General features: G+C 34.8%; 1 protein-coding gene across 1 annotated transcript in view; it reads left to right on the top strand.

The window, feature by feature from the left end:
- The window catches only part of LOC124632541 (protein eiger), a 60,112-nt gene that overhangs the window by 18,763 nt on the left and 16,126 nt on the right, over positions 1-25,223 (top strand). The window contains exon 2 of the mRNA XM_047167446.1: positions 19,653-19,853. Coding sequence (XP_047023402.1) covers positions 19,653-19,853 — 201 coding nt within the window. The remainder of the gene's footprint in view (positions 1-19,652; positions 19,854-25,223) is intronic.

The raw sequence follows: 25,223 nt of genomic DNA, 5'->3' as shown, positions 1-25,223 counted from the left end.
GGATTTGTGCTCCATTACTGTTTCTAAACCCCACCCAATTATTATTTTTTTAAAATATTCAATGTACAGACACAGTTTTTTTACAGATTTATTATATGTATAGATTTGTTTACCTATAAACAAATCTATACATATAATAACATATAACAGCGTTTTGAGTATGATAGCCAGTAGGTTGGACTGCCCGTACTTGGGTCGATGTATTAATGTTCACATGAATATTGATACCTCGAGCCATGGGTCTGGCAGGGGGCGAGTAGAGTAAGGATTTTTATTTAGCTTTTATTTATTTTTAATTTTGTTAACTAACATTAGTTTATAAGTTATTAACTACTAACAATGTGGATCTGTGTTATCTGAAAATAAATGTTTATTATTATTATAAAAAGCGGATTCTCTTTTTTTTTTAAAAAAAAGGTATAACGCACATAATAATTGATAAAAACTCAATACTTTGTAACCCTTACCACCAATTAACGTAACAGTTGCCTTTGTCCCAATATTCTGTGTCTAAGTATGAAACAGCATCAATTTTCCCACCGTTCCCGATCACGCTCAGTTTACTGCAGCTGCAGTAATTGACGATCGCGTGACGTCACAAACTGCTCTAGTTGCACTCACGTCACACTGACATGAAAGCTTCGTAATCGCTGGACTGTGAAACGCGTCCAAATCGCCTTGTTAGCACTGTGAATCGTTTGGCCTATGTTATCTGAGAACGTAAAATGTATATCGGTACATTCATGTTTAGTTGGATGAACTGTCATGGAAAACAGTTGAAACTACAGAAATAAGTAAAGATATACTCTTTTCTGGGAAAGGATACTTCTAATCCCTAATTGTAGTAGTCACTTGTGTATTCCTGAAATAATTTAAAGATACAAAACTGTAAAGGTCAGACACATTTAAAAATCTCGGTATTTCGACAAAACGAAATATTGCTAGCAGTATCTGCGACTCGCATTTATGTCCAAGAAAGCATTAATTTAGAACGATATAACTAAAAATTCCAAAAAGTTTTCAGACTCCCCAGAGTCACAGTCAAAGCAAATGAGTTCTCGTAAAGTTTTGCTTCGAATTTTTGCAACAACTTTTGCTTAGTACTATAGAATTCCGTAGATATTCCATTTTTAATATAGCTATTTACAACAATAATGAATAACGCTATGTATTGAAAATAAATGTTGGGGTACCGACCAAAAATTACTTCGGAAGTTATAAACTGAACTGTCGATTCTTAGAACTGTTTTATAAATCACTCAAAGACTTTCATTTCAGGACGCTTTTACATTTCTCACTCGCTCAATTTTAGGTAAACTAGCGGCAACACAACGACATTGCGCTCACACACACATAGAAGCCATTGTTGGCCAGATTTTGTACATCACTCAACGAAATTTGATACTTGCAAGATTTTTTATATTATATTATTTTTTTTCGACTGTAACTAGTTGTAACTTAGTGTTTGTAAAGGGTTTCACGCTTATTGATATGATATTTAAATTTTGTGTGATGTGTTTGTCATATCGGATTATATGAGTACTGGGGGATTCAGCACTAAGTAACCCCTCTATACATAAGTATTTTGGATGAAAATAAAAACCGTTGCGAGAAATTAAAATGTAAAAAATAAAAACAGTAAACAACCAAAAAAATATAAAAACAAAATGACAAAATTAACATATTTTTAAGAATTATTTTTAACAGTCAATATTTTTCTTGAATGTAAACTATGGTCCCTAAGGCTAGTGTATCGTGGGTCAACCAGTTCTGGAAGTAAACAGGTGTTGTAGAATTTAACTAAATGTCCTTCCATGTTTTCCTTCCAGAACTGGTCGTTTCGTTCCACAAATGCATATTTAATTTTGACATTGCCAGTCCATACGGCAAATACGCATTGGTTTTGACCAGTTACTCGTAACTGGCCCTGAATTTGGTAATACCATTTGCTTTTTTTGTTTATTATAAAACCCTCTGAGGTGCATTTTCAAAAGTCAAAAAATATCAGAATGGCTGTCACCGTAGGATGCTGAATATCTTCAAAACCACGAGGGTAGCAATTGGTAGCAACTAATGGTAGCTGGTAGCAATTAGGTAGCAACTCTCTATATGTATTTCGAGAGGATCGGTGATTTGTGACGGCGGTCCTGATGCAGACTATTAAAAACGGTTGTCGTGTCTCATTTGTCGTGTTTCCATCATTATGATTTTAAAAACATTAATTTATATAACATAAATTATGAACATACACACATACATACATACAAAGCCTGTCAAAATCATAACTCTTCTTTGGTTTTACTGTAGTTGGGTAAACTCCAACATTTTTTTTGATCTATATCCAAATTTTTTTGGCCGTGGCATCTGTAAAAAAATTTACTATTTCATAAAAAAAAGTTCGCCATCATGAAATAAATACACATTTTCAAAATCACAACCCCCAAAAATCTTTTAATTGATTACTCATAATATCAAATTATTAAAAAAAATGTGCCCGCCATTTGGAATTAAAAAAAATATTACTGTCATTTTAATAGGTATCTATTATCTATACAATTCTAAAAATAAGTACGTACGTAAGTACGGCCATGATACAACATGATGGCCGTACTTACTTTTGTTTTGATCCGAAAAAGTATCAACGTATTTCAGTCCCAGTACACAAATCGTTACACTCTTTATTTTAGATTTTACGTATTTATTTTTTCCGACAAAGCGATACACCCATGCGTCCATGAGCGCGTCTGAGCGCGGAATGACGGTCCGAGACGTGCGCATAGCGAAAAAATGTATGAAGAAATTTGAGAGTGATTTTATAATTTATTGTAAATTATAAAGTGGTTTATGTATGTCAAAAAAAAATAGCTGACCGTGTAGAAAAATACATTAGCTGTGATTGTTTTATTATTGGAAGTTATAAATAAACTCCACATTAGGGTTACACGTACTTATTCAGACCCCTTTTTTTGTACTTTTTTATGATTCTTCCGGCGGTGAAAACGAAATTGTGTAAAAAAAAAGTATGGGACTGTGTAATTATAATGCATTTAACGTGGAGATGAATAAATTACCTTTCATTTAATACCATAATATTGTGAAAATTGTAACTGCTTATGTGTCAAAATGGTACCTAAAAAACATTGATATTTGCGAGAAACCGAGCAAGCGTCCTTCATGCATGTTTTTATTAGAGAAAGTAAATAGGTCAACAAAAACACGAATTGAAGATAATTTCGGGAAACAGCGAACTTCCCTCACATACGTAATAGGTGACATTTAAAAAAATAAAACGGAATCAAAAAGCCTCCTTTTTCACATGAAACGTTATATTTCAAATGCTCTGTTCAAAGCTAAGCACATAAGCAGCTTTGAAGGCAGTCAGAGAGAACGATTTTATATTTTTAACCGAGACCTTTATGCTGACGACTTTGATATATAATTTTCTCCGTAGTATTATATCGTGTATGAGTAGGGCTTGAGAATATTATTCGCAAAAATATATGTGTATAATTAAAAGATCAAATTCCCAAGTGAAGCAGTGAAAAAGCCAAAGTTGATGTTAATAAAAATTTTAATACTGTAATTGTGATTTGTTATTAGTTTGCAGATAAGTGAAATGGGTGTACGAGTCATTAACATTTAATATTAAAATGAAGGCCTGCCATTTATATAATTTGGCCGATGCGAGTTAGTAATGGCTATCGTTAGGATTTTTTAAACTGATTTTCTCAAACTATCGTAAGTTACATTTATTTTATTTTCAGAACTTTCCAAGCTCAATCAATTTTATCTGTAACTAGCTTCCGCCAGCGGCTTCGCCCGCGTGGTGTGTTGATAAAAAGTAGCCTATGTGTTAATCCAGGGTATCACCTCTCTACATACCAAATTTCAATCAAATCGGTCCAGCCGTTTTTGCGTGATTGAATAACAAACATACATCCATACATTCTCACAAACTTTCACATTTATAATATAAGTAGGAAGTAGGATATACATATATCAATTATCTGTACCTATGTAGTTTGGGTACTTACTAAGATACCATAGAGAGTCTTCAAAAAGTTTCTACCACTCAGTATCTATCTGAATCCCAAACAAACATGAAACTTATCCAATAATCATATTTTGTAAATAAGTTGCTCAACCGAGTATTTTGGACCACAATAAGGAGAAACGTGAGGAAAATTATAGACGTACCTATGTGTACTGTACATGCGTAGGTGTATTATTTACGAAAGTCCCCAATATTATTCAAATAGTAGCAGTTTTTAAACTTTTATTAGGACAAAGTTTTAAAACCAAAATACTTCTTTTCATTACTGTCATTTTTTGACGGCTGTCTTTTTTCAATGTGATATACCTATATTCTAATACATTTAAGTTATAAAACGCATTGATCTTTACAAAAGAGATTCTAATATACCTCCCAAGTGTTCTTGAGCATACAGTTTTTGCAGTAAACACAGCTTAAGCTCGTCATACCGTATCCTCACCATTTGCAAAGCACATTACAATGCCTTTGCATACGCTTGTCGAAGCGGACACGCAAATCCTTAGACAGTGGACGTGGGGTAAATCCTTCCCAAGACGCTATATGTGTTCTATCTAGTATCGCATAATTCTGTGGTAGTATTGAGAGGAGGCTTAGGGTGCAGTCTTGTGTTATAAGATGCAATGAACGCAATATATTTACTTTGCTTTAGAAGCAGATTATAAATAAAATGTATCTCTAGAGACTAACAACATAAAATAATCTTGATGTGTATGGTAGTAAAGCTACAGTAAGTAAAACCATCAGTTCAGTAGGTAACAGTAGAAAAATACTTTTAAAAATTATTTCTACTGATATTTGCTGTAAAATTTCGATGCTAGAGGAAATCTAGAACATTGCTGTGGTCGGCTTGGGGGTTGCACTATGTTGTTGCAATACTGCTATATCAATACAGGTCAGTTTGTTTTGTTTTCAATACAAAAGTTTGCATCACACTTTGCTACAATATTAGCTGCTACATAGTTACAAATTACTTGGTGTACCTTATATAACTTAGCTCACCTGTGATTTTGTCCAAAATTAGGCAACATTGAACTGTTGTTATGTACCAATCCATAACTGAGATTTTATGTATTTTTGTAATGTACGTATAACTAACTTCCCAAAACGGAGGTCGTTCTCAATTCAGATATTTGTTTTTTTTTTTATTGGTATGCATAGAAGTGTGTATACTTATAGGGTGTGTTCGTGATGGATAAATGTTATATTGGGTAACGCTTTTAATGGAACATTTCAACTGCCCCATTGCTGATGGGTATCCCATCCCACTCCAATTATCTCTTTTCCAAAATAAAGGGGGCTTATCCTCCTTTTTCAGCATGTAGGTTGAGTTCTGAAATGTCTGTTTGTGAAATATTTTTATGCGAGTGTAGGTTGAAGAAACGTTTGCTGAATTTTTGAATATAAATATTATATAGGAAAGTACTTAATAATATTCTTTTCGTGAATTCGTAGGCGTTGATATGTTCGGATTGAATTTTATTTTTAAAGCTTGTTTATATTTATGTGAACTTTGCCTTGTGATCATTTCATAAATAAGTACAACTACATTTCAGTTTTAATTATATCAGTATGTTAGGCGATCCAACAAATAAATAAAAATGATAATAAATATAATAGTTTATAGTTTATGTATTTATGACAACAATATTATTATAGGTACACAAGTTGCTGGAGCAAGTGTACACTTTGCCTTACTGCCTACCATATATAATCTTTTCCTTCTCGTCTCAATCCATCCTAAGGTTGTCTGGAAGAGATCGCTCTTAGCGATAAGACCGCCCATTATGTCACCTACTTTAACTACCTAGTTTAAGATCAAAAATGTAACATTGGTGTACCTAATAAAGAATATCTATCTATCTATCTAATGATAGACCCATGACAATATAAACAAATATCATAGATATTACTTTTCGGTTTAGATATGACGTAGAGTTTTTTTTTCAGAAAACCTACATACACTTTCCTTTATATATTTTCGACCCTTCAAAGCAAATATGTGAATACCAAGTTTCTATATTTTGAATATATTTTCAAACACAAACCTATGGAATATTTCTACAAACACGGGCAAGATATAAAATCTTCCGCCTTCAGAAAATGTGAGATTTCTCAAACGTTCCGCTATTTTGAACTCTTGACGTCAACAAACCTTGAAATAGTAATACATTTCCAATAATTTTAGCACGCAGGGCAAGTTACCTAACACAGTATAGTATATACCTAGTATAGCTATGTACCTACAGTTCGTTATATACGTTATTATGTAGTAGTGTGGAAAGAAGCATGTCAGCTGCTCCCGACATATCATATACCTACGTGTGTAGTTTGTTATGAAAGCTATGTTGATGTATGTTTCAGTCTGATTTTAACCAACTTAAAAATTATAGTTCTTTATTCGGATGTTTGCATTTTAATGTTGAATGCGTTATCTTCATTGAATTTCGAATTAAATGCGTATTTGTTAATAATGTTCATACTATGGCCATTAAGAAAGCTGATAATTCGCGATAAATCGTGAAAACAATTTTCGTTAAAATTGACGGTTATTGCTTTTCGGTTTTGTACTTTTGTTGCCTTCTTAAATTTTACGTTATTATATTTTATATACTTAAAAGCTCATTACCATACAGAAATCTTTACATATCGTAAAGGGATTAACGAAAGCCTAAGCTGAAAGCTCAACAGCTTCTATCATACAAACCAGTCAATAAAACCCTATTATCTCCCGATCTAAACTGTTTATTATAGAAAACGACGCAAAGCTGGCTTTGGAAGCTCGCCCGTTAAGCTTCATTGACGCTTAAATCTCCCATTATCTGTTTACTCCAGATTAGTTAACCAACCGGAGACGAAATTGCTATGTCAACCCTTGTGTCAAGGTTAGTTAAGCACGACTCATACTCGAATGTAAATACATATGTGCGTAAAGTAAGTTTATGCTTGTCGTGGATAATTCTATTTCATCATCACCCTGTGGAAGACTGGTAGAGAACGCTGTCCACCATTATATATTAAATTGTGCCAAAAGCATGAATAAACTATTTTGACGTGTGTGTGCGTAACAATTTGGTCAAAAATGCTGTCACCTTTTCTTGCGCTGTCTTACACCCTACCCGCGAAAATTGGCAGACTTGGAAACTTGTTCTCAAAGCGGTTCCGGTTGTTTAATAGCTCTAAGCTGTTTACAGATAAACTGACAATAATTCAACGCTGAATTGAGCTTCAATAATTCACGATGCTATCTTTTGACGCGCACGGCAGATTTGCGCGTCAATACAACGCATGTGTAATATATTTCACATCTTTATTGTTACTATTTTTATATGAGAGTTGATGCAGATGGTGTTGGGATAATATTTTGGCTTTCACGTTGAGGAAATGTGTGTTTGTATTCGCATGTTAAATACGCAACCGTAAAATGATACCACCGGGTCCTTATTTGAGTATCCTAAAAGGACCCGGAACCCTGTTCTTATTTTGGTCCTCTGAGTTCGTGACCTCAGCAAAATGCGTAGTTTTAAAAACTAAAAATATGTTAAAATATAGACACGAAATGTACCGTTCATGTACTGTACACAAAATGTAGGTACGTAAAAATAATTAAAGTGAAACCTTTGGAAAAAAATGCTTACGACCTTCTGAGCAAAATATAAAAGAACAATTCTAGCTTAGTCACACGAACTAGTCAGTAGGTATTCTAACCCGTCTAATATAGGTACCACAGGTGCACCTCTCAGGTATGCATACACAGCTAATTCCATGCCACTATTAGCCATGATGTACTAGTTTCTAAAACTCGCCAATGATGGCGGTCGCCGAAAGCTATGCCATCACAACAAAATTAAAACGATAGGAAGTATCGAAACAATCGTTGGCAACGCTCCATTTACTGAGAAACTTCATATGTACCTACTTACCTATAATGTGTGGGTACAGCTAAAATGATACATATGAGAGAAATGAGTTCTGTGCTTAGCACTTTACACATTTTATGTATAGAGGTAGCGAATGTTTTGTGCAGTTGACAGCTGTAAATCAAGGGAGAATAGCATTTTTTTGTACTGACTGATAGAACTGTCAACTAAAAAAAAAATGTTCATTTTAAAGTTCTATCAGTCAGTCAACTGCGCCAAAATATGTAAGACCTTAGTCATGCGTAAATAGGAACGAGAATGTTTTGACGTTGCATTTTAAATATGGAACGTCGCTTTGCCGCTAATTTTTTGTCAGTAGCTTTGCGATAAAAAGGTGAAGGAAAATATCTTGAGGAAACCTGGACTATAAAGTCTGAAATCACCAACCCGCATTGAGCAAGCGTGGTGATTAATGCTCAATCCTTCTCCATGTGAGAGGAGGCCGCAGCCCAGCAGTGGGACGATAAAAAGGCTGTAACAGTAACAGCTTTGCGAACCTCGTATTGATAAAACCTATTTGCTGATTATTAATGAGTTGATTTTGATTTTCAATTCGATTTATATACGTTAGACCTGAATATTTCATGAGGGTAAAACAAAGAGGGAATAAAAACTATTAAAAACTGCCAATTTAGAGGAGGAAAACTTCACTAATTTCAATAATTTTTCAGGAAAATCTTACGTAAACAATAGTATTTTCCTACTTACTTATTTGATTAAGTACTAAACCATTATATTCGATTCTCGCTGCGATACAAGCCATAAAATAAATAGTAGCATGCATGCTTAGCATTCTAGTGCATGCGTCACTCGCTTCGAATATAAAGTGCAGGAATAGACTTCCAACATTACGACTAAAAAATAGATCGCGTCCAAAATGTGTTGATTGAGATATATTCGTTCTTAAGATAAGTACAGTTTAGGACAGTTAAACGCACTTTAATGAATGAACATTAAATTGCACATGTCAAGCGTATCTCGTATATGTTATTGAAAATATTAATTTTCAGTATCTAAAAAGTTACAGACATCCGAATCCAGAACCCCATTTTTGGGAAGTCGGCTAAAAACGCAAGATCAGCAGTTTCTTCCCTCCTTTATAGATCACATCATGGTGAACGATAAATACAGAAACAAATATATCGAATTCTTCCAACTTTGTTGTGTTTGATATCGAAGTTCACTAAAACCCTACAGAAATTAATCCAACTTCACATACACGTGGAGAGACCCACAGCAGTTAAGCAATTGTTTCATTACAATGCAAGTCATGTACTCGGGTAAACTGGAGAAAACTATGTGGGTGTTGCAGTTTCAAAGGTCAGCTTGCAGTCGTAAGGAATGAAACTATTTCCCTTGCCACACTGTGTAGGTAGAAAGTAAACATATAATCTGTGGTCTGTAAAGAGTTTGTGGTATCGATGATTGGGTTCTACATTTGAAAAGTGTCATTTTTTATCTGGCATCTCGTGGCGTGGCTGCAGAACATAGGTACCTAAGTGGAGCAACAAGACGCATTTATTGACCATTTGAAGAATTAGGAGATCTTGTATTGTTTCGTAGAAGAATACAGATCTTTTAATCTATGAATAGATGCGCGATCTATTAGCTCTAGTCTTTTGTTTTATTTGTGCTGATGCATCGCCAAATGTTACGGGGTTCGTTGATCCACAAAGCCATGTGTATTTTTTGAATGAGCTGTCATAACAACAGCTCGTTTTGTATTACAATCAATGTGTTAATTTAGCACGTGTGTATTTGCACTGTTTAATTTAAACATTCCGATTTTAATTTTGACAGTCCGTGTAGTAGAGGGATTGAATAAAAGCTTTTTTGACATTTTAATAAATGTTTTGTTTTTTATTTGACATTTGTTTTCTGTTTACTAAAAGCATTAAAAGGGCTTTTGACAGCCCGAAACCTGAAATTCAAACATCATTGTCCATCTGTAAAAAAACCTACCTAGAAAGTTTCAACCTTTGAGCTCGCAATTTTTCATCCAACAATAACACTTTTTTGTACATACTCAATAAAAAAAATTAAGAAGTCCGTGAAATGTCATAAAGGATTTTGAGCTCATTTTGGCGGGAGCAAAACATGTCAGTTATTTCGTAAATTGGATCGGAGAGGAAACGCATCCATCTGAAACCCGGAAACACTCGTAAAACGTTTGTGGACCACCCAGAATACGAATTTATATTGTTTATGGCGGAAATATTGCTCACAAAGACAAACTGTAACATGTTTTTCTCGATATTTGGAGTTGAAGAAAATTGTGTCAGTGTGTTAGGATGACTAAGACTTTGTTTTGTAGTAGCCTAAATAGAATTTCCATCGTCTATAAAGAATTACAAAAAAAAAATACATCCTACACTTTCAGTTTTCCATAGCTTGGAAATTGATGGCCTTACTACAAAAACTTTAACCACTGTTTTACACTTGTCTAAAAAAAATGTGGCTCCAAAATGAACCATATGTCAACGTCATAATTTGACATTTTTTTAGACAAGTCTTAAACTGACGTTAAAAAGTTTTTGTGGTAAGACGGCATATGTCTAGAATTCCTAACAAACAACAGACTTTACATTCAGCTCCTCCAACTCTCATTATATAAAATAGTTATGCTACATCCCTGGCAGCCATTTTGCATTTACGGGTCACCAGGGATGCTGGCAACCAATCCACTTACCCGCTCAATTTACTCGCAAATTTGTACGCGGCAAATAGGTGACACCGTAAAACTGTTTAGATTATCTCCATAAAATAGGTCGCCGAAATTACAAACACTCGTATATGTCCTAAAATGTATGCGATTCTGTGTAGTACAGGTCAAAGACCTCCAACCGTGTGCCCCGAAAAAACAATCTTTCGGACGAAATTCGCGTATTTTATCCTCAGTGATCTCTTGCCAACGATCCTTTACGTGATTCGGGGATTATTGAATTATATACAACGTGCTTAACATTCTGTTGCCATATAAGAATGGAATCCATTGAGAAGTAATCCGCGCGCTTAAATTATGTTTTTATCTTATCTTCGGACCTGAATGGCGTGTGGTCTTGACTCATAAAATGTTGGCATCTGTGTTCGTTGCATTTTACGTGATTATTTTGAGGGTTTTACGAACATATTCTGGATATATTATCCATCACATACATGGTTACCTGTTAATAATGAGTTGTGCAGTTCAATAAAAATCTTTTTAAACCAGAAACATTCCAGGAACTGGTTATTTAACGAATGCGGAACCTAGCAGAGCATTCAATGGAAAAATCTTGGTACAAAAAATGGGAGATTCTTTTTAATGAATGTGGTCCTTAGGTATTGCGAGGCTACATCTAGACTTAACTTCTTCAACTTCTTGAAAATTAAGTTAAAAAGTAATCTCCTAGTAATGCAATGTTGTGTCGTCACTCGTCTCCGTTTGCGAGGCAACCGCTGTCAAATATTTTCTCATTTCACTCGGCTGCGGTAAATTGTAAATGAAGAGTTATGACTTTAGTCGTGAACGTACCTAAATGCCTGTGTTTATTTTGTCGTGTGTTTTGTTTACCTAGTTTTATTAATTAGATATGGACATAGAATACTATATAGTTTTTCATAATTCGTTTTTGTGGTGTTCTAATCTATCTTTTAATTTCAAAGTAACATCTGATATTTTTCACATCTCTAGCTTAAACAAACATCAACTATTTCGTTTCACCACTTGATCATAACAATAATTGTGTAAAATTCAATAAACACTACTTAATTAATTATTATCAGCCAAGTTTGTCCAATCAATAAATGCAATTAAAAGTGGAACGTTAAACAATGCATATTCATGAATTGAAATTCAATTGTTTTTGTATTATAATGAATGGCCACGTATTTATCACAGGCAAGTCAATAATGGTGCAGTTGACCTAAATTACGATTTTCAGACTGTTATTTTAAAAAGTTTCAGCTTTTGTTACATTGAATATGAAGAATTAAATTAAATTAAAATTAAACTGTGTTTTTCTGTTATGTTCTTTTACAAAATGAGCTGGATTTTGGAAACAAGATAGTTAGGTAGGTATATCGCTGAAAAATAAGCTTTTAAATAAAAAAAAACTACGAGATATAAGTTCATTTATGTAAGCTCATGTCTGGAGACAACATTTTAACTTAAGCGTTTAAATCTTGCTTAGAAATGTATTATATCAAATTGAGCGAGCGAACAATTATGAGTAAAGAGAATAATTATGTTAATACCCGTTTTCGTTGCTTGGTGATGAAAATTGAAGAAGAGAAAAGCTTCTAATGCCTTTTATTTTAAGCTATGATTATAATTGTATTTTACTAAGTAAATACGAATAAAAATGACTGATTGATAATATTTTCATTTTATTGTAAAAACATCGTAGACTACATTTATCATAGGTTAAATATGTAGGCTAAGAAGTCGTGGTGGCCTAGTGGGTAAAGGACCAACCTCAAGTATGAGGGCGCGGGTTCGATCCCAGGTCAGGCAAGTATCGATGCAACTTTTCTAAGTTTGTATGTACTTTCTAAGTATTTCTTAGACACCAATGACTGTGTTTCGGATGGCACGTTAAACTGTAGGTCCCGGCTGTCATTGAACATCCTTGGCAGTCGTTACGGGTAGTCAGAAGCCAGTAAGTCTGACACCAGTCTAACCAAGGGGTATCGGGTTGCCTGGGTAACTGGGTTGAGGAGGTCAGATAGGCAGTCGCTTCTTGTAAAGCACTGGTACTCAGCTGAATCCGGTTAGACTGGAAGCTGACCCCAACATGATTGGGAAAAAAGGCTCGGAGGATGATGAAGTATGTAGGCTAAGTAAGTAAGTACCTCCTTGGCAGATAAAACTTATTTTAAAACATTTTAAAAAGGAAGGTCTGTGTAAAGATCCATTAGTGATTCTAAAGAATTACGTTACTGAACGAACATTTTCAGCGTCATGCAATATGTGCGCTGACTTGCAAAAGTTTTAGGCAAGAGCCATTTTAGTGACCGACTTGGACATATACCTAAAGAGAATATATAAGCACGGTTAAATATAAAAGGCTTCAACCTTTCATAGCTTAATGTTGATCAAACATTTAATTGAAAGGAATTAATTAAAATGTATCTCCCTGTATTACGTACTACGGTTTCAAAGCAAAACTAGCACTTGGCAGTATTGCCTAATATGCGCAAATGTGAATCAAAACTATTTACCTAAAAATAAATTTCAAACCAAAACAGCACATTATTCTGTGACTAATCCAAAGAATGCATTTCTGAGCTTCACAAATACTTGCATAACATGACAGCATAATGAAACATCAGACCACGTGGTCCTCAGTGGCGGTGCGACTGTCACGACCAAATTAGACGCCAATTGATTGCACACATAAATTGTGCGCCTTTTATTCACTTTGCCTCTTTGTGATAAAAATACGCGCGTAATTATGCGTCGGTTTTGTTTGGCGGTAAAATTCTCTGTATCTCTTATGCAAGGATTCGGTTTTTTTAAAGCTCGGAAATTAAAGGGCTTTTTATTTTTGCGAGTTTGGGACCGCCAAATTACTCGTTTGCGTTTAGCCGAAGCTTATAATTTATTGAAGATAAAACGATAGATACTTTAACGGCAATTTTGCATGAGAACGGAATTCGAGATGTTTTGGAGTTAAGCTTCCTTCTTTATAAGGATTGCAAAATTATGTGAATTTAAACAAACCGACTACTAACCAAATCTGAAATCGGAATTCTCTTATTAACTTCTCTGTCCACATTTTCTTTGGATATATTTCAAGACACCTCTTAATTAACACGTCATCTCATTGATCAAGCGCGACGTTCGAATTTATTACTGACTAATTTATAAACACCTTGATTCAGTGCACCGCGAGTAAAAAGTTTAAAATGGATATCTAAAAATGTCTGCGTCGGGAATAAGACAAATCTCGTAAAATAAAAACACACGAAGTGTTGAAAGAAAAACAAAATCTTGAAATAACATTGCCTCGTTATTACAGGGCTCCAAAAAGTATTGACCGCTACAGTCACATTTTACTGATATGAGCCCAACCTTACATTCCTTAACCATCTGTTCAAACATGTGCACTTGTACCAATACGACACTGACCTTTCTGAAGGACCCTATCTTTTCTTCCTTTCACGTCAATTTCAATTACGTTGGCAATAAAAGAGACAAATACGAACAAGGAGTTTAAATGGCGGAAGTCTACCCAATAAGCCGTGTTACTTTAACTAGACAACACGCGCACAAATGTCACGCGGAGATATTAGAGATAATTTCTCCGAAGTCTATTATAGATCGACTATTGTGGGACATATACCTTGCTACATAGAGTTCCGAAGAGGCGCCACAATTGCCGGTCATTCACCCCAGTCATCCACACGTTTCCGCGTGCATAACATCATCGATTGGCGAACAACATTAAATGTATATTAAAGGCTTATGCCTACAAGGAGCTTAACAAACTCCCTCTAATACTTGGTAAGTTGCGTCTTAATTGGAAAACTTCGGTCCTCCGAGTCGCAAGGAAATGTCTTCATCGGAAAACGGTGATATTTTAATTGGTTTCGGAGAACTGTAATAACTCCTTTGACCCGAAAGTCAATATTTGATTAACTGTGTCTTTTAATGAACCCTCCTCTGTCGGATCTGAATTTTGTGTTTTATGTAGAACTGAAACTATGTATTTTAGGTCTGAATTCAATCATCAATATGAAAGCTATTCCTAGAAAGCTCTGCTCTACAGTGTAACGGGACTGCTGTTGCAATACTCTTTATATCGAGAGTGCATGATCCATCACATGTTAACCTTTTGTCACGGCTGGCCGGTCCTCCGATCGATGTCTTAACTACTCGGTGTCGCGTGACGACGATAAATTGAAACGTCAGGTACAGGACCAGTGCTTATTATCTTCTGTATAATAAACAGTTGTTTTGTTGAATTATAGGCTTAAATTGCACAAAACATATTGGTTTTCTGCATACGACGTACAATTTATATTCGGGATTCGCTCAAAAAAGTATTCTGTCAGTTCCATGATTATTTTACTTCACATTAACCTACAGCTTTTTCTCACTAGCAGATTGTGTGAATGAATTTTCTGCTCGGAAAATTCGCCAGTGTGAAAAGACTGTTATTCAGCAAATTTCAAACAGCCTAATCCTGTTTGACATAGCTCTTGTCTGTGTAGCATATTATGTACGTCTCAAGATACTAATTAGACATCTCGTTATAATCTTCAACTATTGATTATACGTAATCTAATTAGTGCCGTAAATGAACTTGATAATCGAGATTAATTAACAATACGAGGGCGAGAGAGAAAGCAAATTCTACTATTAAGCAGATTATGAGAAGAGAGATGATCAATAATAAAAGACAAAGTAAAAGTATTTGCCATGGAGAACAAAATTACTAGCGGAGATGTCATAACGCAAAACCTAAGAAAATAGCGCGCCAAATCGACTGACTCACATAACTGGTCACGCCTCCTAACGTACTTTTCTTGACCAGCAAGAAAGATCACGGGGACCCACCTTTCTTCTTTCATCTTGATTATATTTCCTTCCTCCGTCGTATCTATCTACCTAAAATGATGAACATTCCCACATCATTATCTCGATACATTAATTACAGCGGGCACAAATATTTGTACTTTGCCCTTGTTTGTGGGAGAGTGAGAACTCGTACACAAGGGCTTATATACTTAGTTTACATAGTAAATAAGTACATTTGTGTGACGTATGTCGTGAGTGTTCTCGACCTAAATGGGATGTGTTAAATACGCCATGAAATGACTTGCGTTGCGACTAACTAACCCCGCCAAGGCTAGGCTGCTCTCTCATTATTTAGGTAATTGGGAAATATGAAATGTAGTCTAGTACGTAGGTAAAGAGATATACGAAATAATATTATTTTTAATGAGGTAGGGTTTTTCCACACGAGGAGAAGCAATGGCTCTACAATATAAACTGAAATAAAACATGCTAGAGACTTCAACTAAATTAGAAGTAATTACTACTGTTTTGATGCATAGTTAAGTAAAACTAATTAGATAATAACGTGGGTGCTTAAATACTAAAGTTATTAAGTCATGAAATATTTCATAAATAAATTACACCTTTGAACAATTGTTATTGCGTATAAACTTAATGAGTAATTTACGAGCTTAATTATATTTCCAAGAAATAGTCCCCGATAATTTGTCTGGGCAGCTGTTTTCGAAATGTTTCAAGGATATGTCTCGAGGCTACCTTTATTAACAATAAGCTTCACCTGCGTCCCGGGAGAACTAGGTGTACCTCCAGCACTTGGATAAGAAACAGACCTATTCATAAAATAACCCTTCTTGGCATGCGCTTCATAAACAGAGTTATCCTTTAAATTTCCAAATTAACATCTAGATTGATTTGATAACAATTACTGAAATGGTCTTTCTAAAAAGAGTGTCTATGGAGTTTTTAGTTGATTGTTCTCCATAAGACCCAGACCTTGGAATCGTGCACCTATTGAAGTTTCGTAAGCATCTGCGACCTGTGTGTAAGAACCTTTGCCTTTGGACTTTATGGTCCTTGCCTGGGACAAATTGATATCAAAGGGCACATTTTACCAGACAGGGGACATTGGAAACTCATTTTACCAGATTGATGTACCTATGTAAGCACGAATACCTACGAGTGACAATGAATTAGACAGTCTAACAAAATGAATGTCGGACTTTTTATGATCCTACTTTATTGCATCTGATAAAACAACACGCATACAATCTCGCCTCGTCTCGCATGCGATCAAACACCACGATAACCGTTTTATTTTTGTAACCAAGCGTTTAATACCAACATCCTTCATCCCGTTCCCTCGTATGAAGCTGGATGGTGTGTGAAGGTGATAGGTATATCGTTCAAAGGTTGCTAATGGAGACATGCGATACTCTAAGCTCACGTTTCGCAAAGGATTAGTTAATTAAGTCGTCCGTGTGATTCTTAATCAATGCTACATGTGGAAACTGTTTGATTGTTTTGTTAACTAAACTTGTAGGCCAAGTAAATGTTTTTAATTACGTATGTACAAATGGCAGGTCCCTTTAATTTGCCATTGCCATGTAGTAGGTATTACTTATGTGCATGTGCCAGGTAGACTGAAATCTATCATACCTTATTACAATCAATTAGAATTAAGGGTTATTTTAATTAATTTTGGCAACGTTTGACGTTGTTAGATTTGATTTGATTAAATACCAAGCTTTCGTATGTATTAGGTATTCGTTAAACAAATATTTTCAGAAATTCTCTTTGAAATTCTAAGCTTGCTTAATACAACATTTTGTTATAAAATAAGCTCCGTTTATAATATTAAAATATGCTCCAGATAATAGGTACCTATTAGATGAAAAATGTAGTAAATTGTATTCAAACAAGCTTGCTCTTTATAATGTAATTCATGTTGTATCCAGATATTATTATACGAAACATCAAAGAAAATATACCTAATAATTCTATTTGAGATAAAGCTGAAGAAATATTTTAAGGGCCGTCGTATTACGAACGTATCTACTATCATTTATTATGATTGATAGCCCTTGAAACAAGAGAGTGAATTGGGTAGAAGGTTTACTGCACACCAATTTGTAGGCTGCAATAATACACCGTTGCATGCTTTATAAACTAGGCATGCCATTTATCCAATCACGAGTCTCTCCTCTCCATAAGGTTATAACAAATCTACGTCATTTTATAATACTTATACAATAAAATAGGATTTTCGTCTCTTCCGTCCGTCTTTCGTCGGATTGATTCGTCTTATTTTTAAACCAAGGGACTTAATAAACGAGTAAAGGTTTTTATTATTTCCGAAATCAGCCGTATCTAAGTCTTAATTTACTGCGGATTTTGCAAAAAAACCTTACTCCTAATCGTAATTTACGTCCTTTAAGGGACCAAAAAATATGCTGGTCCTTCTGTCGTCATCTCCACAGTGGTGTGTACCTACTCGTCATCTTTCACATCAATTACCCAGAGCAAATTGTACGAACATGTGGCTGCTATGGATCACTAGAGATGACTTGATATGACAAATTGCTCACCCTATAGGGGTTTGCATAATTAAATTCTTCTCTTCAATTACATATTACATAGTTGTTGTTGTTTAGTGCTGTCAGGAACTTTAGTAAGTGGTTATTTGACAAGGATATTTGATCAGATTTACGCTGTGAGAAAAAAAGTATTGGGGGCTCTAAGTGCCGTACTCCCAGTTTTTCCAATAACATTTTGCAGACATCCTCTTATTTAAACTTTTCTCTTATTTCCTAGTATACATATTCCAATGTTCTTTTATTACTCTTGGACGTTTTACATTTACTTAAATAATTGTTTCTACATATTAACAAATAAAAAAAAAATAAAAACAAGTATCAAAAAAAATATTTACTGTATTAAATTGGTTGCAGGTAAACAGTGCCTGGTATTGAAATACCGGCTATAATTTGAAAGGAAAATTCATTCATTGTAAATATTTTACACAATATCCTATTTCTTCATTGAAAATCACGTTTCACTAAGTTGCAGCAAGAAATTGGATTTAGCTCTTTTAATCCCAACTGCCTAAAAGTACTCACTTTAAACGAGAAACTTAATCCCTCTGTAAAAATATTTCAGTTAAAGCTCGGAGCTCTCGACGGCGTTATTGATTGATTCTGATTTTGTTCAGTGTATTTTATCCTCTTTCTCGTTCAAATAAACCTGAGTATTTGTTCAGGAAGGAAGGAACGAGAGTATACTGCACCAACTATTAGGTGTTTCCCGCGGTTTCACCTGGGAGAATTTCTTCCCAACATCATCTTCCGAGCCTTTTCCGAACTACGTTGGAGTCGGCTTCCAGTCTAACCGGATGCAACTGACTACCAGTGTTTTACAAGGAGCAACTGCCTATCTGACCTCCTCAACCCAGTTACCTGGGCAAACCAATACCAACCCAATACCCCTTGACAGCTGACCCTTGTAGACTGGACAATTTCTTCCCATACCGGGATAAAATACGGTCTCTCTATGTTACTCGGTAATAGTGTAGCTTTCTAACACTGAAATAATTTTTGAAGTAGGTGCAGTAGTTTCGGAGCCTTTGTGCTTGTGTTGTGTACAAACAAACATACATTTCCTCTTCTCGTATAAATCTACAGAAAGTCCTCGTATGGAGTACACGTAACATATAATGGAGAGAAATGGGATGCCCGCAACGTTTTACTGTTTCAACAAACAATGCCCCGCTTACATTGCGCCTCTAAATTTTGATTACCTACAATTGAATTGAGTTTCAGTTGTTTCGTTCTAGAACTTTAGTGTTCTTTTAAATTAAAGATATGTTGTTTATTGTATGTACCAGACTTGGATTTGATATTGAAAAAGTACATATAAATCTTAGAAATATAAATATGTTCATCAATGATGGATGATACAGGTAGACACATGTACCTATCTGTTCCTATCCTCATGACTCAATTTATCATAACTTTTTCAGTTTATTTCTAAACATTCACTATGAAATCCTACAAACCCAAATCAAATGAAACTGGCTTGACTTGATCCGCGAACCGAAACTAATTCCATAATTAATTATATACCTACTTACACAGTAACACCTGAATTTTCCTAACCGAATTTTTTGTTCCTTTGTCACCAGATCTACGCAGACGAAGACATTAGCAGCATAGTAGACGGCAAAGAAGACTCGAAGGACCGCACCTACGACTCTCTGGAGAAACTCCACGGTCTCACGGTGCTAGAGGATGAGAATCTAGGAGACGATGAGGATCTACTGGATACGGGTGAAGACGCCGAGAGCGGGGACTGGTACCCTGACTATGATAAGAGAGCGCAACATGTGAGTAAAGAAATGAATACTTGCTTTGTGCAATGGTTTCACCCGCTTCCTGAGGGCTTTTGCTCAGGATAAAAAGCCTATTTAAGGATTTATTATTTGTGACCTTTCGCATCATTCCAATGTGTAGGTATAAGTTATAATACCGTCAAGTTTTATCGAAATCCATTCAGTACTTTTGGAGTGAAAGCCAGAAAAGAGAAGAAAAACAGAGTTTACTTTTGTATTTATGATATTAGTAAGGTTAAGTGGAAACAATCCGGTTGCTAGATTAGAAGATAATAATATGAAGACTAAAGTCAAAAGATTAACACACGAAGTAGTTTTGAAATTCAAAATTTTGCTAAATATTAGGTTTATTCATTTTTCTAATACCTACTTACGTTGTTGCAAACGAGGATATGAATCAAGAGACTTTACATTTAAGTTAAAAAAAAAGCAGTCTTGCGTGGGCAGGACCAAATTTGTAAATGATGCGGTCATTAGCTTTTAAATTGCAGGATATTAAGACTACATAAAAATAAAATAACTACATGTTTTTCCAGCTCTGTTGACAACATAAATTGCTACCTATAAAATGGAGCAAATTGATATGAATTACGTATTATTACATAGCATAGTGGTCTGGCGGTCAAGGCTGGATTATGTCTCGGTTCAGTTGATATTTTCTTGACAGAATGAGTATAGGCTAACACCTTATTGGTTCTATTCTATGTAGCTACAGAATATACACTCTATCTATATTAATATTATAAAGCTGATAAGTTTGACTCTCGGCCGATTTGGAAAAATATTTCAGTGTAAAATTAAAAGCGCTCAGGGGACGAGAACTGCTTGTAAGAACTACACGTGCCACAAAATACAATATTTTATCATTCTGTCCGGATCAATATGAACCCGAGCTTCAATAAAACCTGGATTACAGTTTTTGACAACTCGTTAATTAACAAGGGTGTACTACACAGTATCATATTTTACATTTTCCCAACGAAATTCAATCACTTTTATTACAAAATTCCTGTTTAATTAATGAGATTCTGGATATTTTAATCTAATTGAGTGATGAACAACAAAATCTGCTTTAGGGGAAAAACAAAAGTTATTTCGGGATTTTCCTCGAAACCAAAAATATACCGAAATGTTCCGAATTATGTGGAAATGGTGGTACGATCCCTTTTCCTGAAGAATGTTGAACAATTTCAAATTCCACAGAGATTGTTTTATCTTGCTGAAAGTTTCAGTGATGATGGCAACAAACGTAAAATAGGTATTTACGACCTGGTAATATGGATATAAATTTAAAGCCTTTTTTATTATGCTATTAGGGTTAAGTAATTTTGCATTACCTTGACCATAAAAATCTTTTATCTCCCTATATAATTTACTGTTCGGTTTTTTAATACTTAAACTAAGTTTGATCAAGATTAACATGAATTTAATTTAGATACTTTTACTCAAATGCTTGAAATCTCGTTAAAATAAAAAAACGTATTAAAGTGAATATGCTATAATATGGCTAAAGTAATTAATTCATAACGAAATCAAAATTATTGTTTTATCTCTAAACCTTTAAAAAGGACGAAAAATGGTACAATATTTAATATTTCATTATGTTAAAAACTGCATGCAAATTAGTTTCATAAACTGTTTTAAAAGCTGGATATTAAGTAGTCAGACAGACCTTTTAACATTTGCATATGCAAGTAAAATTTGATACTTACGTGTGACATTTAGTGACGGCTCGCATACTTTATGGCTCACTAAAGCAATTAAATATTTATGCTTATAACTGAATGATAAGTTTGGCAACCAGTCTTAGCAAAGGATGTCGTGGTTGCCCAGGTAACTGGGTTGAGCCAGTTTCTGTATTTAAAACACTGGTACTTAGCTGAATAGAATATGCAGAATGGAAGCCGACCTCCATGTAGTTGGAAAAGTCTAGCCAAATGATAAAGTGAATGATTACAATTTCTAAAGATACTTACGTATAGCTAGTATTTTCTTTTAAAACCCTTAATGGGTGTACATCAGACTGACGATTCTGACGAAGGTAGAGTGATTTTTATTGGCACGCTAATCAACCGTGCCGCCCTTCGGGGCAGGTTAGACTGAAAACACTTCACATAACGAACATGCTTTTTATAACCTAGACTGGAACATTATAATTAGAAGTTAGGCTTTATTGTTGGTCAGGCTTTAAAGCTTTTAATTTATTTTCTAACCTGCGATAAATGAGTATTATTTATCAATGAAGGCAAGGTAAAATAATATTGGAAACTTCTTGAGGAAATGTTAGGTTTTCACATAGGTGTTATTGCGTAGTTCTGTTATTGCAGATTTATTTTACTAGATAATACGCACAAATATTTTACTTGGACCTACTGTCTATCTGACCTCCTCATCATCCTCCGAGCCTTTTTCCCAATCATGTTGGGGTCGGCTTCCAGTCTAACCGGATTCAGCTGAGTACCAGTGCTTTACAAGAAGCGACTGCCTATCTGACCTCCTCAACCCAGTTACCCGGGCAACCCGATACCCCTTGGTTAGACTGGTGTCAGACTTACTGGCTTCTGACTACCCGTAACGACTGCCAAGGATGTTCAATGACAGCCGGGACCTACAGTTTAACGTGCCATCCGAAACACAGCCAATGGTGTCTAAGATATACTTAGAAAGTACATACAGACTTAGAAAAGTTGCATTGGTACTTGCCTGACCTGGGATCGAACCCGCGCCCTCATACTTGAGAGATTGGTAAGATTGGTCTATCTGACCTCCTCAACCCAATTAAATGGGCAATACGATACTCCTTGGCAACACCAGTTGTCAGACTTTCTGGCTTCTGACTCCTCTTAACGACTGTCAATGATGATAAATGATACACATATCACAGTAAAATTGAATAAGCTTCATTGTTGAGGTATTAATATGAAAATCGATACGCATCAAACCAAGTCCCGATGAAATATGAATAGGCTTAGATGGTTGCAAATACTTTAGGGATTTCGAACATACATAATGCTGTTATTTGTGTTTAAACCATTAAATTCGGAATATGTATCCTTCTGTATGTATATGAGGTTTGCTTGGTTTTATTAATATTTTTGATACTATAGTTTTGCGTCTGCCTCTACTTTTAATACATACATATTTTTATCGTCTGATAGCATTAAAGTAAATTAATAGGTACAAAAGCGTTAAAAATTAGTTGCTTTTAATATAAAAATCGAATGTTTTTGTAGTTAATATAAATAATAGCCAGTTAGCTAAAATAATGTTGACTTCATTAAACTGTTTTTTCAAATCCTGCTTCATATTATTATCTAGGGATTCAAGGCTATTAAAATTTAGTATATAGTTATATTACTTACCTTATCACAAGACTTGTTTGGTCAGGTATTCAAAATTATTCCTATTTTTTACTCTTAATATATTGGTCTGTCTTCATCGATGATTTCATATACAACCCTGAAATTAATCGGCCGTTCTAAATACTGTCTGAATCAATAAGAGTAATCGCACACTGCAAACTTTTAGTCGGCCGATAATTTGTTTAGCTCATAAATCGGTGTGAAGATGAATGGTAGTACGCACATTACAATGATCTGGTTATAACTGTATACTATCGGTACTGTGTACTAAAGGTATTTAACTGTATCAGACCAACTGAAAAATCTGATTAGAATCAAGTTTTTCTTTTAAAAACAAATTTTGAGGTATTCCTCGAAGCGCACCAGTTTTGAAGCGCACCGTTTCTGTTCCTCGAAGCGCACGAAGCATTGTATCAACTGTTGGTCAACTGTTTAGTCTGCAATTTGCAGGTACTCTTATACGTCTGAATACGTCTGACGGCATTAAAAGTGGCGCAAGAGTTGTCAAGTAGTGCTCCTGTGTCCATCGCACCCGTCTCGATGAGGCCTTGATACGTCTCTTTCGTCAATCGGTTATTTTGAGTGGATATTGAAGACCACTCTGTTTTTGTCTGCCATTTTAAGTGGGCACCATCTTTTGACGTTTGCCACTAATTCCTGATACTAAAAAATAGTCACAAGTTAGTCGATTAATTTGAATATTAGTTAATGTGGTCTTCGTAAAAAAGGGCCAAAAAGAAAACTTGTGTTAATTCATGCTTTTGTGGGGTCTGAAAATACTATTTCGAATTTGAGTCTTTTAAAAGGGTTTTAAGCCTACAACGTAAAATGTCTGACATGAATATTCATTCACACAAAAAATATTCAATCTTTTATCAAATTTAACTAAAAACGTTTCAGTTAGCAGTCCGAATAAAATTCTGGTTGTTTCAAATGTTAAATAAATATTGTTTGTTTGTACTTTCACCGGAGTGCTATCTATCATCGGGAGCACTTATCTCCCGCCCGGTCCATTCACTGACTCACATTACAAAATAAAGGAAAACTAAAGGGGAATATTTTAAACCCCTTTTTTAAATAAACATGCATGTAAGGCTGAAAGAAAAATGGCAAAGATCTACCCTTGGGCAGATAAAATGTATTAAAAGTTATAGGTGCATACATTAATCCATTAATTCCCGGCTTCTTAAAAAAAGAAAAAAGTGTTCGCTTACGGATGCTACATTTTGACACAAACCTCATAGTATAAACGTCAAAAGTTACCTTCTGTTAGGAAAACGAACCTTTTCTTGATTATATAAAACGGGCAAGCAACCTATCTAAGCGAATCTCTTTGACTTAAAAAATGGTGCTTTGGTATATTTCATTGTTTACAGTGTTTCTTATTGTTTCCTTTCGTGTTTATTGTGAAAGATTTAATAAGCTTTGTTTTTGTAGAACGATTTGGGTCATTTCTAATGAAGCTTAGGGAATTGTGACAAATGCTTTCTTTTTTAACGAAAGTAATTATTTTAAAGGTCTTGAAATCGTTTGTTTTAATTCGATCTTACGGAATTATGTAATATTCACTGGAAACTTTTTCCATATTACGCGAGGTTTTCTGATTTACCTTGATATGAGTTGTTTTCTTGTACTGACAACATGATTACCTTACCAGACCCAGACCTTTGGGTTGGTGGCTCGGTCTACCAGTAGGCAAAGTCTGTTTAGTCAGGTTTATGTAAAATAAAATTTAAAATCACTTATTTCGCTAGCAACTGCTGCAAGTATAGATAACCTTGAACTATAGTCCCGTGGCAAAGCACGAGCCAAATATAATTAATTATTAATTTATTGGAACCACTGGCGCCAGGATAAGTGTTATTAATATTTAAAAATCTTTAAAATAAAGAGTAGATTATGCAAACGGTTTCCTCTATCATTAACATCGATGAATGAACTGGTTGATTTGATTTAATTCAATGCCAAATTGCGAACAGAAATTCATGTTGGATTATATAAA

Source organism: Helicoverpa zea, chromosome 1 (genome assembly GCF_022581195.2).
Source record: "Helicoverpa zea isolate HzStark_Cry1AcR chromosome 1, ilHelZeax1.1, whole genome shotgun sequence".
Lineage (NCBI taxonomy): Eukaryota > Metazoa > Arthropoda > Insecta > Lepidoptera > Noctuidae > Helicoverpa > Helicoverpa zea.
This window is presented reverse-complemented; position numbering and strand designations above follow the sequence as displayed.